The sequence below is a fragment of the Phoxinus phoxinus genome (genome assembly GCF_949152265.1).
Source record: "Phoxinus phoxinus genome assembly, chromosome: 1".
In the NCBI taxonomy this organism is placed as follows: domain Eukaryota; kingdom Metazoa; phylum Chordata; class Actinopteri; order Cypriniformes; family Leuciscidae; genus Phoxinus; species Phoxinus phoxinus.
This window is the reverse complement of record NC_136876.1, coordinates 30,683,211-30,699,303: the sequence shown is the minus strand read 5'-3', so window position 1 is coordinate 30,699,303 and position 16,093 is coordinate 30,683,211. Positions and strand designations below refer to the sequence as shown.

The following is a 16,093-nucleotide window of genomic DNA, read 5'->3' as shown; positions in this document are numbered from 1 at the left end:
GTGCCCCGGAGGCTCAGACAGCTGCTAAGTGAGTGAAGCATTTTGAATGTTTTATGTATTGGACACTGGATAAGAGGCTGGCTACCGTGAGATGGAAAATCTCTTTTCACTCAGGTGCTTTGTGAGCGAGACTTCATACAGCCTGGTTATGTTCTCACTCAGGATATTCGCCTCGCAGGGATAGGTAACACACAGATCACTCAACCATCATACTAGGGTTGCATGGTTTGTGTACAAATGGCATCAGAAAAACAGAATAGTACTGACACACATTTCAAAATCTAACAATGTGCTGCTATTCTTATCTGGCAGTCCAAACCAATGTGATGTAAAACGTGAAAGCAAACACTAAGTTAGGGGAGTCAAAATGCATCAGTGGATGATTTGAGAATGAAACCTTTTAATTAATTTATAATAACAGATGCAGAGTATGTGACAACTACACTACTGAATCCTAACTTTTGATATCCCATAGTCAGCCCTACAACATCCATTCCACAAAAATAACTTGTATCCTGGGATCAGCTTTGGACTAAACGCTAATCTTTTCATACATTTAAAAAAAGGGCTGCCATTTAGATTTTTGTTTTGTTTTTTTGCATCATTTTAATGTACTTTTTCAAACTCCTTCTAGGCTGCTGGTCCAATTCCCATGAAACTTTGTACACGTCTTTACTGCAGTTATAGAGATCTACAAGTTGAATCTGCGGGGCCCCAATCATTTAAGATGTCTAATTGGACAGGCAACTCCCATTTTTACGAGTTGACCTATGATCGCAATGTCCACACTAACCGAAACTTGACACACATAGACAACAGGATATTCTGAGGAAGCACACCAAAGGGCTTTTCACACTTGAAATAGCAAACCTTGGATAAATGGAATCATGGGTTATCTTGCTTCACGTTTCACACTGCTCATAATTTACCCGGAGTTTAACATTTATCCTGGGTTTTCATAAGGTGATGTTTCACACTGCACATTCCTAAACCCCTGGGCTAAAGTCCTTATTTGCATATTCGCATGTGCCAGTGTCACTGAATAGACATTAAGGCTCTAGCATTGCGTGTCCTCAGATTACACATTGCTGACAGTACTATCAAGTTTTTTTTTTTTTGAAGGTAAGAATGAAACGGTCTCTTCTTCACTCCAACTGTTGCGTTTTCTATTGCCGTTTGACATTTTTCCGATCAAACGCAGAAACGACTGTTACATCGCGCTGTGTTTCTGTGACTGCCCAAAGCATGTGAATATAAGGCACGCAATTGGTTGCCGGTTGCTAAGCATCTAGTTGTAACATTTTAACAGAGCAGGGTTTCATAACCCTGGGTAAAAAGCTAACTCCCCTCCTTTACCCGGGGTTAAAAAAGACGATGACCCGGGGTTAAGCGCAGTGTGAAAAGCCCTCACATTTCATACAATTCTTCAAGAAAAATGCTTATGAGTGATTAAGCGTCTAAGTGGAAGTCAAGGAAAGTGAGAGATACCCACGGTCACATCTCATGCCCTGGTGGAGGAGTCCGTACAGCAGAGAGCCGCAGTGGTCACAGAAGGTGGGGCTGGAGTACGTGTGGACCTTGAACTTGTGCTTACTGCGCGGGTCCTTCAGAGAGACACACAAAAAAAGAGAGCAGTCAGCCACATTAGCTATAAATAAGCATTACCAGACATATTGTGAATTAATGTTGATTGCAATAACAAAAATACAAGGTGCAAAATAATCTTAAAGCGAAGTACATTTAAAACAAGCAGAAGAGAAATGAGTCTACCGTATCCAAGGTCACAGAGGAATTTAAATGGGTATCAATGGTATTTTACATGTTAAAAGCACAGGTGAGGCAATGAGAAAGTGGGTGATAATAGCCAGCATATAGCTTTACAATATTTAAGTTTGAAACTTTTTTCTATGAGTAAAAGGAAACCCATTAGAAATCAGAAATAAAAAACTAGTGTCTGAAACTGTCAAAAACCAGTTGGATTGCTACTGCATCCACAGCACAAAATTACAGTACACTTCACATTGCAGATGTGTGAGACTAATATACTGTATCATATAATGTGCACACACACACACACACACACACACACACACACACACACACACACACACACACACACACACACACACACACACACACACACACACACACACACACGCACCCACGCACACAGCATTCAAAAGTACGATTTTTTTAAAGAAATACTTTATTTAGCAAGAATGCATAAATTGATAAAAGTATTACAAAACGCTATTTCAAATAATTAAACTCAAAGAATCCTGAAAAAAAAAACATTTCACACTATTACTGTTTTTACTGTATTTTTGAGCAAACAAACGCAACCTTGGTTAACATAAGATACTTGTGAACAGTGTAGATTCAAAAGGATTTGTTTTTCAATTTTGTTGTTTGATATATACAAACCCAAATAACATATTCTTTATTCATTCAATATAAATAAAATATTATATAAAATAAAGCCATATATTAATAACATTTAACATTATATAATTTATTATTATATCATTAAATACATAATTGATTAGTATTATATAGATTATGTATATTTTCAGCATCAGATTTGTTTTTGTCCCTCCCGTTTACAATCACAATTATCCCGGGTAGATACTGGAGGTTGTCTACAGAGCACTGACACCAGAAGTGACATTGGCAGCATGACACCTGTGAACTGAAGGATACTGGAGCACCGGGTCAGCAGGGCACTGCCAGTCAGCTGCAACACTGGCACACCAAAGAACTTCCTGTCGCCTTCCCAAGTTTTGCATCCATTATTAATTAAACAGGGGCTCTTTTATGACTTCCTATTCATAAAGGTGCTGTTTTAATATTCTCCCTCTGAATACAGCTCGTGGTGGCGATGACACTTGCACAAAAAGAGAGCAGCTTCCATACGGCCTGTGGCCTAAGCACACAGAGAGCATATGTAGCACACAGGACTGTTGCAAACTCTTACAGTAGAAGAATATGCAATGAGAAAAGGTCAGAGTGAATTTACAGAGGCTGCCCTCGCACCCAAGAGCACACTGTGTAGGGAAGCAGAGGTGATGATGAGGCTCTGGGTGGGATGAAATGAGAGAGGGAGTAGGTGGATGAGGGAAGAGAGAGAAAGAGAGTAAGGCTACATAATGGCTTTAAAATACAAAAACCACAATAACAACTTATAAAGGGGTCAACGTTTGGCAAGGACTGTTAGCCTCTAGTAGATACTGTAACTACACACTCAGCAGGCTAAAAGTATTTTTCTCCATTGACGGCCATTTATTCGGACAAAAACTTATGCAAGCATCATGCATTAGCGTGCAAAAGTTTGAGGTTTTTATGTTTTTGAAAGCTGCTCACCAAAGCTCCATTTATTTAATAACAAATACAGTAAGAACATTAATAGTGTGAAAATATTTTATAATCTAAAATATTCTCATCATTACTCCAATCCTCAGTGTTAAATGAAATCAGATTCAGAAATAAGCCTGATATGAAGATTTGCAGCTCAAAATTCTTATTATTATCAATGCATAAAACAGCTGTGCTTTGAATAGACAGTTCAAAAGCATTTATTTGAAATGTAACATTATAAATGTCTTTACAGTTGCTTTTGATCTATTTAATGTGTCCTTGCTGAATGAAAGTATTAACTTCTGTATAATCACGTATTGCTAATACTTCATTTAATAAAATATATTTTTTTATATATTGCTTAATATTGATTGTTAGTTTATCAATTGCTTTAAAAAATAGGCTATTTTTTGTCATAGTTGGATAGATTGGCATGGACCGATTATTTGCATCCTCCACTAGAGTGGATCCATTTTCTTGCTTTTTTCACCAGACCAGATGTGAAAATATCAATTTGGACAGCACTGCACAAGCAACCAAACCTAAGCAACCCATTAGGCAATACGCAAACTGCACTGAGCAAACCAAAAAACCTGCATGACCAAGTGGGCAATTTGGACAGCAATATACAAACCACTAAAGCTGCACAAACCAATTACATTCTAACCAGTGCACTTTCAAAGCTTTATGGAAAGTGGCTAAGTGCTTAATTAAAACCATATTAAACATCCCTGACATATTAAACGGCATCAAGGAAGCTCTTGGAAACAAAAAAAGGGAAGGCGTTTCTATCTATACAGTATATTAAGTGCAAAGTATAATCAAGCTATAAAGCATGGGCCTCCATGAATTATGAATTATGGACCAAGCTATCCATTTTCTTCTTGCCATCAAAATTTACAAGCAACGATTGTGCTTAACTTATTAAGTGCTTGATGTCTTGAAAGTACAGAACATGGGGATAGAAAAAATGAGAAAAGCTTGCGAAACGATTGCATTTCCATCACAAAAAAACGTTTGTGATTGAAATAATATGAGATTGGAGATAAAACTATACTCAATGCTTTTGTGAGTAAATACAAACATTCTCAGGAGAACATGAAAAGTTTTTCGAGAGAAAGTATATTTTTTCCTCCAAATATTTTTTTCCATCATCCCTTTTGTAGAAACCTAGTCTGTGAAGAATAATGAAACAGGGAAGAATGAAACTACTTTTGCAAAATTATATTTCACGTCAGTTGACTAAGTATCTAGTTGACCAAGCGCAACTGTCATATTTTGAAGAATATTTCAATAGTTTCAGTTTTTGTCAATACAATGAAACAACATAAGACCCCGTTGAATTTCGTTGTATATAGAGAGAAAAAAACGTATTTTGTGTTCGAAAGAAGAAAGTCATACAGTTTTGAGTAAAGTAATTGTTTAGTAAATGCATTCAAAGGTATTAAAAGTTATACAGCATTGTTGTGATGTTTGAGCGCATTGTTATTTTTGTGTTTTAATTGAGTTAAGTATATCTGTTGCATTAAAGGGGTCATGACATGATAAACCAAATTTGCCTTGATCTTTTGGTATATAAGAGGTCTTTGTACCATTAAAACGTCCTGCAAGTTTCATAGCTTAAGACGTCCTCCCCATTATAAACAAATAATTTATTTAATCAAGCTCTAAATACAGCTCGTTCTGGATCCATGGTAAGAAGTGACGTCACGGTACGAAGTGACGTACAAGCGTTTGCATATGACCGCCTCCAGCACAAGACAACTACGCTTAAAGCGCAAGACAACTACGCTCATTTCGTATCGTTGTCGTGCCCGCGCGCTGCGCGCCTCACCAGTGTTCAGTCGACGGACAGCGAGTGGGTCTGTGTACAGGGAAATTACGATGCCACGCAGATGTGCTGTTCCTGGCTGTGGACAAACAACATCTTTGAATACGCTGCGAAAGATCCAGTCGTCAGGGAAAAATGGATGCACTTTATTTTTTGCGGACGTCTCAGTCACGGCAGTGTTAGTTTAAGCGTTTGTTCTATACATTTGAAGGATGACTGTTTTGAGAACAAATCCCAAAATGATGCTGGCTTTGCCAGAAAACTGTTGCTCAAAGATAAGTCTGTGCCGACTATTCTGGGCTCAACAATGACGACGCAAACTGTAAGTAATATATTTAAAACTTTAAACTACTTTTTAAATACGCCGAATCCGCAATGTTCTGGCTGGGGGCGTTAATAATTGATGCATAAACACTGAACTCTTAAAGGGGAAACACCCCCAAAACAGACTGTTTGAATCAGAGGATGAGAAACAGGGTGGGAAAAGGTCATAAATCACTACATTTTAAAGTTTTTTGTAAAAAAAACTATAGTAATACTATATTTGCACCTCAGGGAACATAATAATAAAATAAAAAAACCCATGTCATGACCCCTTTAACTATTCAATCGCCATGTTGAGTGCTTTGCGCACACACGATTAATGGGACAGTGTTTAGGAATTACTCCCATCTAGCGGTGAAATTGTATTTTGCATTCAAACGAATAGTGCTCTCTAGCTCCTCGCTTTTTCAAATGCGTGTTGCAACTATGGTAGCCGTTATGTATCAAGAAGCTATGACAACAATAGCCCTTCGTTGAGTTTAACTATACATTACATGTTCTTCTGTTATGCTGCCTATATAATGAATTACACAACCAAGCAATGAAAAAAAAAGCTTGTAATTTAGACCGTAACATTGACTTACCCGTCGAGAAGAAAGCAGGCAACTTCAGAGTCCCTTTCAAAGTCTTTCTCCTTCATTAGCTCTTTCCAACTGTGTAAAGGTATCCCGTTATTTACCCTCGTTTTTTTAATTCACCGGTCACGGGAGAGGTAATTGTACACCATTGAGGACATATTTATGAATAAATACATTTATTTTAGTAAATAAAATACTTTAAAAAACTACACATTGTCCTTTTAATGTGTGACATGAGGCAATATGAGGGTGAAGTGGTGTATGTAGAATGGCGTTAGGGTTTTAGATGTATTAGTTGATGTATTTATCTTATTATGTGCGTTTGAGCAACACATTTGTGTTTGGACATCTTTTTAGTTGTGTGAGTAACATAAGAGTGACATTTATGTGAATCTTTATTGCTTTCTTCTGTACACACTCTTCTTTACATATAATATGTAACTGATATATTGCCTTTATGTGAAACAGGCTATGGATTACAGGTGTGTATGTATTCATATACCTTATGTGTATGTATGATTCATATCACATGTGAGTTAATGTGCAGATGAAGTTATTTTTGTATGTAACTCAAGAAATGTTGACAGTTACTAAAGTTTTATGTTTTCAGAAGTAAACTGACTCGCCAAGGGAACGACACTCATTTTGTCTGTCTCTTATTATTTCAAAGGCTATGGATTACAGTGTTTTCACAGGTACACAGTGCTTCACTGCCTGTGTGTCCTTCGCTGCCAGCCCAGATCCTCTAGGTCTGAGGCCGGTAACAATTGGGGGCTCGTCCGGGATCAGCACATCTCGCCTGGGACGGTTGTCATAGTAACGGGGGAATCCTGCGCCCAGTGTTTCAGGGAAGACTACTTTGCCAAGTGTCATCCAGAGAACAACTGGTGATGCATTAACATGACTACTTAAAGCCCACTGCGAGTTCTGCTCTTCAAGATCCAAAAGAAGCTTTCAGATTTGAGTTTTAGTCAGCTGCAGAAACAATCTACATTGTTAAAAGCGCTATATAAATGAAGATGACTTGACTTGACTTGCATACTGTTGCAAGTTCGATAGATGACGGCCATGACTTATCATGTGGCAGATCTAGGTGAACCTGAACTTTACGACCTAATTGTTGACTATCTTCGAAGTGAGGAGTTAAAAGCTGCAGAAGATGAGGGCATGACTCAACTTCTCCTCCTGTTTGACCTACTTAATGACGTGCTATAAGCTCCAGGCGCCAGAGCCGCTGAACCTGGTAATGTGGCACCTGTCTTGAGGAGGGATTCACCAACACAGCACCAGGGTCACACTCCAACTGATGACAAGAGAGAAGTTTGTACACCACCATCCCCTATGGACAGCGACACTCACACACAACCGTTACACATGGACAGAGACACTCACACACAACCATTACACATGGACAGAGACACTCACACACAACCGTTACACATGGACAGAGACACTCACACACAACCATTACACATGGACAGAGACACTCGCACACAATCGTTACACATGGACAGAGAGACCCGCATGCACTCATCATTTCAGGGCAGAGACAACTATAAACTGAAGGGCAGGTGAACTGAACACCCCAACAAAAGTTGACGCTGAGTTACAAGCAAACCGTGATGCTATCAAAGAACTAACTGCTCAAGTTTCTTCTCTAACCAAGCATCTAGCCCCGATGTCCATCCCCACTAAGACTGTGAAGCTGAAAGACTGTCGCTCACCTACTGATCGCACCAAACCACCATTATCTGAGACCAGAGGTAAATGCAATGACTGTGTACACAAAATTATACAAACTGTGTTCACTGCTTTGTTTGTGGCCAGACAGGACATTGCGCCATTGGCTGTCTCCAACGAAGGTTGTCTGGAAACAGGAAAGGGTCGCTAGAGAGGGGCAGCCAGCGATCCTAAGCAGTGATGAGCCCCGAGAAAAGGTCAAAACACCTAAACGCTCACAGTCAAACTCATGGTACCAGTCAGACCCAAAGAACAGAGTAGCTCAACTCATTGGTAAACGATGCATGGTCTCATGTTCCATCAATGGGGTACCTCTTCAGATACTGTTTGATTCAGAGACACAAGTGACCATGGTGAGCAAATCGTGGATTGAACAAGCACTACCCTATATCAAAATACAGCCGCTTGGATCCGAAAGCATTTGGCGGAGAAGTGGTATAGGCGGAGTTTCCTTTGCAGCGCCTCGTACGCATTTAACGATTCTGGTACATACTACGCAGCAGTTCGCGCGAGTCTTCAAACTACACGAGCAGCAGGTAACGTTTAAGCTAATACGGAAAATGTACATTTATCCTACCATGCTACTCTAAAAGTTGCGGCAGCATGCGAGTTATACTTAACTATAATAAAAGTATAACTCGATTTCAGACGCATTCTGAGTCTGACAGTGTCATTCGCTTTTATCCAAGGCCATAGCAAGTGTTATTAGCTTGGGGAAATACATCTAGTTAAATACAATGCATCAACATATTTTCTTAGAATGCCAAGGAAAGAAAGAATAAAAACAAAAACAAAAATCAAGGAACTCTCTGATGGTGATTTATTTAATACATAATTGCATTTAAATTCTGTAAAAAATACATTTGATTGTTATTTGAAGTAATAATTTTTTTTTAGTGCCCTTTTTGGTCCATCCGCCCCTGCCCGTGAGGAGGTCTGTGCTAGAGATGCGCGGTTGGCGGTTACAGCCGCGGACGGGTGGATGACGTGACGAAAAATTATATTTTAATTAAATTTGGGCGGATGGCGGGCGGTTGAACCAATCATATGAAAAATATATGTATACATTGTTAAATATTGTTATCTGACTATACTTACATCCAAAAAAAGAAAATAGGGGAATGATATTAAATGCGCTTCATGAGGCACACGCGCGCGGTCTCTTGCTCTCTCTCCCTCTCTGCCGTGCACGTGCTACGCGGTTTGGAGCACAGTCTCTGTCTCGCGGGCGCGCTCGCTCTAGATTCCGGGAGATTTTAACTAATTCGAGACGCTATCAATATGCGGGAGATCAATATACGCTATCTATACTGAAATAATATCGGCATTATAATTATTTATTTTTCATATAGGCAATTTTTTTGGTGCTCCCTCAGCTCTTGGTGCCCTACGCACAGCGCGTGATGCGCGTGGTGGGAGCGGCGGCGCTGTCCTATAGTCGACTCGTCACCCTGACATGACAGTGCGTAGATTTTGCCTATAATGTAATTACTTGTTATTTTATTCGAGCTTTCTATCTATTTGCTAAAAAATAAAGTGAAATAGGCATTCATTAGTAGTAGGCTAAATAGCAGCATGTTGAAATTATGTGCCAAAATGCGTTTTCTATTAGGCTACAATGAAAATATTGTACAGTAACCAGTAGGCTACAGTACTTATCAGTAATCAGATAAGGTCAGGTTTGCCGAAGTGCGTTTAATTTAGGCTATTTGTTTATTTTTGTCCCTGTGCGCCGATCGGAGACGGAGTTCACTGCTGATATTCTGAGGTAGCCTAACTGGTAAGAACTCTAGTCTCGCGGCTGCCATCAGCAGCGCCGTCCATCGCCCAATCAGCGGATGGTGGGCGGGTGCGGTTTTGAAAATTGGTCAAAAATGTTGGTGCGGATGGATGGCGGACGGATGATGAGTTTTGTGATGCGGTTGCGGATGAAATAATAGCCCATCCGTGTATCTCTAGTCTGTGCATGCCACTGTTGAGGAGAGACCCCGACATGATTGTAAAGCGCTTTGGGTTTGCAGTAGTACATATGAAAGCGCTATATAAATGCCTCATTCTATTCTATTCATTCTAAAAAGTAAAGAAATGCAGAAAACAACACACGAGACCAAAGACAAATGGCATCCTCCTGTCGACTTGTCTCATCTAGCTGAGGATGAGCAGGAGATTGCGAAGTGTATGTTATATGACCAGTCAGATGTCTTTCCCGAAGATGACACCGATATTGGTTGCATTTCTGACTTACAACTCAAAATCTACTTAAAAGATGATACACCAGTCCAAAAGTCTTACAACGCAGTTCCAAATCCCTTGTATAGAGAGGTTAAGGAAAATGTTCAAAAGCTGCTAGATCATGGATGGATTAGGAAGTCTGTATCACCTTATTCCTCCCCCGTGGTCTGCGTAAGAAAAAAAGATATGAGCCTACGCCTTTGTGTTGACTTTCGTGGACTTAACAGTAAAACTATCCCCGACCGTCACCCCCTTCCACGTAGCCTGGGAGGTTACTCATGGTATTCCATACTTGACCAGGGCAGCGCATATCACCAGGGCTTTGTTCACCTAGCCTGGGTTTCCCCATATTGCCTTTGCGCAGCGCGATTTTATTCACGCTGAAAGGCAGTCTGGATACCATGGACCAGATTTTCGCCTCATCTAGGGAACCAATCACAGAACAGGGAGGGAGCAGCAAGACGATGACGACATCTATGCGACACAACTAAGCAGTTTGTTTATATCCATATATACCTTCGACCCTCATGTTTATCTTGCACAAACGGCAATAGTCGCTGAATGTCATTGTTTACACAAATATATCTTACCCATCGTCTTCTTCCTTGTCTAATTTCTGTCGCTCTAGTCTACATTCGTCATCTGGTATAATGGAAACGATTGGCTATGAGCTACGTACAGGCGCATTTGATAGACATTTTTAGCACCCAATAAACGGCGCCGGGCATTCGTAAACCACGGCTCAAATACGAGAAAATGCACATGTGGTTCCCAGACCCAAGTCTCAACGAGAATTGGGTCTGGCGTTAGCCAGGCTATTGTTCACCAGGAGAGCTCTAGGCACCTGACAGCTTTCGGCACGCCTTGGGGATTGTATGAGTGGATGAATGCTGTTTTCCCTACTTAGACGATGTTCTCTGCTTTTCCAAAACCTTTCAGGACCACGTCAAAGATTTGAAGATAGTTTGTTGCCGCTTATGGGAACATGGTGTGAAATTACGACCAAAGAAGTGTGAATTATTTAAACATCAAGTGAGGTATGTTGGGCGCCTAGTTACAAGTGATGGCATTCAAGTTGATCCCAAAGACTTGGAGGCAGTGCTGCAATGGAAGGAGCGGGAACCAAATAATGTTGAAGTAAGATCTCTTTTGGGATTTTTGGGCTACTATCGGTCCTTCATTCAGGATTTTTCCAGAATAGCCCGGCCACTGTTTAAGCTTCAAGAGAGTCCTGATGAGTCTGGAGAGCAACCTGTCAAAACTAGGACAACTATGCAAAGTATAAAAAAGGGTCAGCTGCTGTCCAAGATACCAGTCCAGTGGACCCCTGAACACCGTGCTGTGGTTGCTTGCCTTGTCAACATGTTGACCACATTTCCTATCTTGGCATACCCAGACTTTAATTTACCTTTTGTCCTTCACACGCATCCAATGAAGGTCTAGGGGGTGTACTCCCTCAGGAACAAGGCGGTGAACTATGGCTCGAGGACACTCATTCCCGCAGAGAAGAATTACCACCTCCATTCTAACAAGCTTGAGTTCCTTGCCTTAAAGTGGGCCATCTGCGATAAATTCCGAAATTACCTTTACTATGCCCCCAAGTTACTATGCTCCACGGTTCCCAGTAAAGCTTCCGGACCACATCAGAGAGAACTCTGAGGTTTTACCTCCAGATGTTGTGTCTACCATATGGCAGGGAGATAAAGCTAAGAGAGAAAGAGAAGTACCATGGGTTGCGGCCCTTCAGCTGGGCTCCAGTTATGATAATCTACTTCCGGCCAGTACACCATTGTTTCCCCCAGAAGACATTCAAGCTGCCCAAAAAGGAGATACTTCCATCTGTGATGTAATTGCATTGACAGAGAGAGGATGGAACCCCAATGACAAAGACAAGAGACAAATGGGACAAATGGGGCATGTTGGGGCTGACAAAGTTACCCACCTGGCAAGGCAAAGATTTTATTGGCCTTTCATGCAGCGTGACATAGAAGATTATGTCATCCGCCAGTGCCCATGTATTAAGCAAAAGCGGCCTACTGTTCCTGAAGGGCACCAATGGGCTCAATTACAACTAGTGTACCATTTGACCTACTGTCGGGTGATTATCTGCATCTTGAACCAAGTAAGGGTGGCTACGAGTATATCTTGCTTCTAGTAGACCACTTTATTCGCTTCGCCCAGGCCTACCCAACGCAGAACAAATCTGGAAAAACGACTGCTGAAAAGATTTTCTTTGACTTTATACCACGCTTTGGGTATCAACAAAAGCTTCACCATGATCAGGGCCGCGAATTTGAGAATAACTTATTTCTAGGGCTTCAGCAACTGGCTGGCATTACACATTCTCAAACGACCCCCTATCATCCACAGGGGAACCCCGTTGAGCGCCTGAATAGAACACTTCTTCAGATGCCATGAACACTGTCAGAGGAAAATAAATCTGAATGTAAAGACCACTTACCACACATAGTGCATGCATACAATTGTTCGAGGCATGAAGCCACAGGGTATTCACCATTCTTTCTCCTCTTTGGAAGAGCCCCACAGTTGCCCATCGATTTGCTCTTTAACCTGGAACCTGAGCCACAGACTGAAACCCGTTAGGAATATGTGCAGAAGTGGGCTTCCCGGATGCAGGAGGCATACAAGACTACTTACCACACATAGTGCATGTATACAATTGTTTGAGGCATGAAGCTACAGGGTATTCACCATTCTTTCTCCTCTTTGAAAGAGCCCCACAGTTGCCCATCAATTTGTTCTTTAACCTGGAACCTGAGCCACAGACTGAAACCTGTCAGGAATATGCGCAGAAGTGGGCTTCCCGGATGCAGGAGGCATACAAGACCACCTACCACACATAGTGCATGCATACAATTGTTTGAGGCATCAAGCCACAGGGTATTCACCATTCTTTCTCCTCTTTGAAAGAGCCCCACAGTTGCCCATCGATTTGTTCTTTAACCTGGAACCTGAGCCACAGACTGAAACCTGTCAGGAATATGCGCAGAAGTGGGCTTCCCGGATGCAGGAGGCATACAAGACCACCTACCACACATAGTGCATGCATACAATTGTTTGAGGCATCAAGCCACAGGGTATTCACCATTCTTTCTCCTCTTTGGAAGAGCCCCACAGTTGCCCATCGATTTGCTCTTTAACCTGGAACCTGAGCCACAGACTGAAACCCGTCAGGAATATGCGCAGAAGTGGGCTTCCCGGATGCAGGAGGCATACAAGATCGCCTCTGAAAATAGTAGAAGGAGCTCTGCAAAAGGAAAAAATTACTATGTTCGTGGTGTCAGAGGAATTGTGCTTCAGCCAGGTGATCGTGTGCTTGTCCGCAACCTATCCGAGAGAGGTGGGCCCGGCAAACTCCGTCCTTACTGGGAGAACAAGGTTCAACGGGTTGTTGAGAGGATGGGAGTTGGTCCTGTGTATCAAATTCAAGCCGAAACTGGTGATCGCACTCTCTGTGTCCTGCACCGTAATCTCCTGATGCCTGTGAATGATCTACCACTTGAACATATTGGACAGGACAATCAGACACAGAAACAACAAAGGCAGAGACAACACCACAAAAACAGCCGACATCACAGCTCTGATACCTTGGAGCACGAATCCAGTGATTCAGGGGACGAGGAAGAATATGCGTGTAATCCCAGACCAGTCCCAGTATATGGAAGGGGAAAAGTTATTCTCGAACAGTCCCATCATGAGCCAGACAGTGATCTTCGAGTAGCTGCACCAGAGTTTCACCCAGAACACCACAGAGCTGAGCCAGATAACCCTCAATCATATGAACAACAACCCCGGTTTGTGACACCAGCACCAGTGCAAGCACTGGCTGACCTGTTACCATCTCTGGAAACTCAGGAACAATTAGATGACCGCATAGCTGGAAGAAGTCATAAGGATACTGATCAGGGAGTGGAGCCAGTTGCACAGCCAATGAATGGGAAGACGTCACCTGCGGAGGTCTGCACGTGCAGTAAAGCCAAAGGAGGTGTTCACATATAATCAAATGGGACAACCCACATACCAACCTTGGAGACCAGGAGCGAATGCAATGCATACAGTACCTTTGTACTGTCTGTACCCTATTCATACTTACCCTAAGTATGCTCGCCACTATCATTCACCACTTGTGTGGGCATATTAGACTTAAGAGAGGACAGGACAAGCGATGCAGGACTGTTGACATTCAAATACTAACCTGTCCTTTCATCAGACTGATAACACTCTAAAAGACTTTCTTCTATTCTGTTGGGTTAGTTCTGGATGCCCGGAGGCATCTCTAAAAGCAGGGGAGAGTATAAAGGGTGTTATAAAATGTTTTAACAAATAATTAATTGAAAACCGACACCCCCCTATTTTTTAAATGTGAACACCAAGTTCACTGCCACTCCATCAGATGGTGCCTGAGCACTCCTGTGAAGCACACTATAGAGACTAGCTTTCTCCCAGGTGCGATCTCAGAAGTAAACTGACGCGCCAAGGGAACGACACTCATTTTGTGTGTCGCTTATTATTTCAAAGGTAAAATAAGATACACTTTAAACATTATTCAGAATTTTCATATGATGATGGGAAGGTTTAAGCAAGTAATTGTGAAGTGTTTTGAGTAACTTTTTCATGTTCTAATGTGTTTATACGAATTTAACTTGAGGGTCACGAATGCAAACGGGTTAATTGTTTAGTAAATGCATTCAAAAGTATTAAAAGTTATACAGCATTGTTGTGATGTTTGAGTGCATTGGCAATGCGAGGTTGCTTGTTATTTTTGTTTTAATTGAGTTAAGTATATCTGTTGCATTAATTATTCAATCGCCTTCAACACGCTTAATGTGTGACACGAGGCAATATGAGGGTGAAGTGGTGTATGTAGAATGGCGTTAGGGTTTTAGATGTATTAGTTGATGTATTTTTCTTATTATGTGCGTTTGAGCAACACATTTGTGTTTGGGCATCTTTTTAGTTATGTGAGTAACATAAGAGTGACTTATTTTATAATGAAAGTAATTTATGTGAATCTTTATTGCTTTCTTCTGTACACACTCTTCTTTACATATAATATGTAACTGATATAATGCCTTTATGTGAAACAGGCTATGGATTACAGGTGTGTATGTATTCATATAGTATCAGTTAATGTGCAGATTAAGTTATTTTTGTATGTAACTCAAGAAATGTTGACAGTTACTAAAGTTTTATGATCTCAGAAGTAAACTGACGTGCCAAGGGAACGACACTCATTTTGTCTGTCTCTTATTATTTCACAGGTTATGGATTACAGTGTTTTCACAGGTACACAGTGCTTCACTGCCTGTGTGTCCTTTGCTGCCAGCCCAGATATCCCCTACTGTAGGTCTGAGGCCAGTAACACGCACACGGCTGTGAAGGTCCATTCAAACAAATGAAGGCACAACAGAAGACGGCTGTGAAATGCAGAGTAGGTGCAGGTGTGAAGGGGCCTTTGTAGACTCATCTGAATAGTCCAATGACAATGTCACCCCTGTAGCGCTGGCCCTTGCGACAAAACACAGATTCACTCATAATAAAGAGAACAGACACAGTATAATTCATTTGTATTATAATTCCCTGTCATCTTATACAGATGGGACACAGGGAGAAGCATACAAACAATAACAAATAATGAAAGCCTGCAGATGAAATTAAGCCCAGCATATGGGTGCATGTCCAAACAGGGATCCATAGACAGGAAAAACAAAAAGTGACAAATGCAAATAAAATCATAGCACCCTCTTTATGCCAGTACTGCAGCTAAGTACTTCATCTCTGAAAAACTTGTGCTTTTATCATTTATTTAGAAATGTTCCACTGTCATACAAACAACCTGCCAGTAGTGATACTGATTTAAGTTTCATGAACCTCAAGTTTGAATAAACTTCATTTTGAGGTGGTTGTTATTGCAAATAATGATTTTTTTATTTGTGGTTCATTAACCGAGTCAGTAACCGCTCTGGTGGATACAGTTCATTCTATGATTTTCCAGACTGAACAGTAACTTCTG

The 16,093-nt window shown here is 41.1% G+C and overlaps 1 protein-coding gene across 2 annotated transcripts in view; it reads right to left on the bottom strand.

Moving 5' to 3' along the window:
* prkcbb (protein kinase C, beta b) overlaps window positions 1-16,093 on the bottom strand; it is a 144,164-nt gene that overhangs the window by 72,981 nt on the left and 55,090 nt on the right. For both annotated transcript variants that reach the window (XM_079618958.1, XM_079618957.1), the window contains exon 4: window positions 1,493-1,604. In XM_079618958.1, the coding sequence (XP_079475084.1) occupies window positions 1,493-1,604 (112 nt within the window). The remainder of the gene's footprint in view (window positions 1-1,492; window positions 1,605-16,093) is intronic.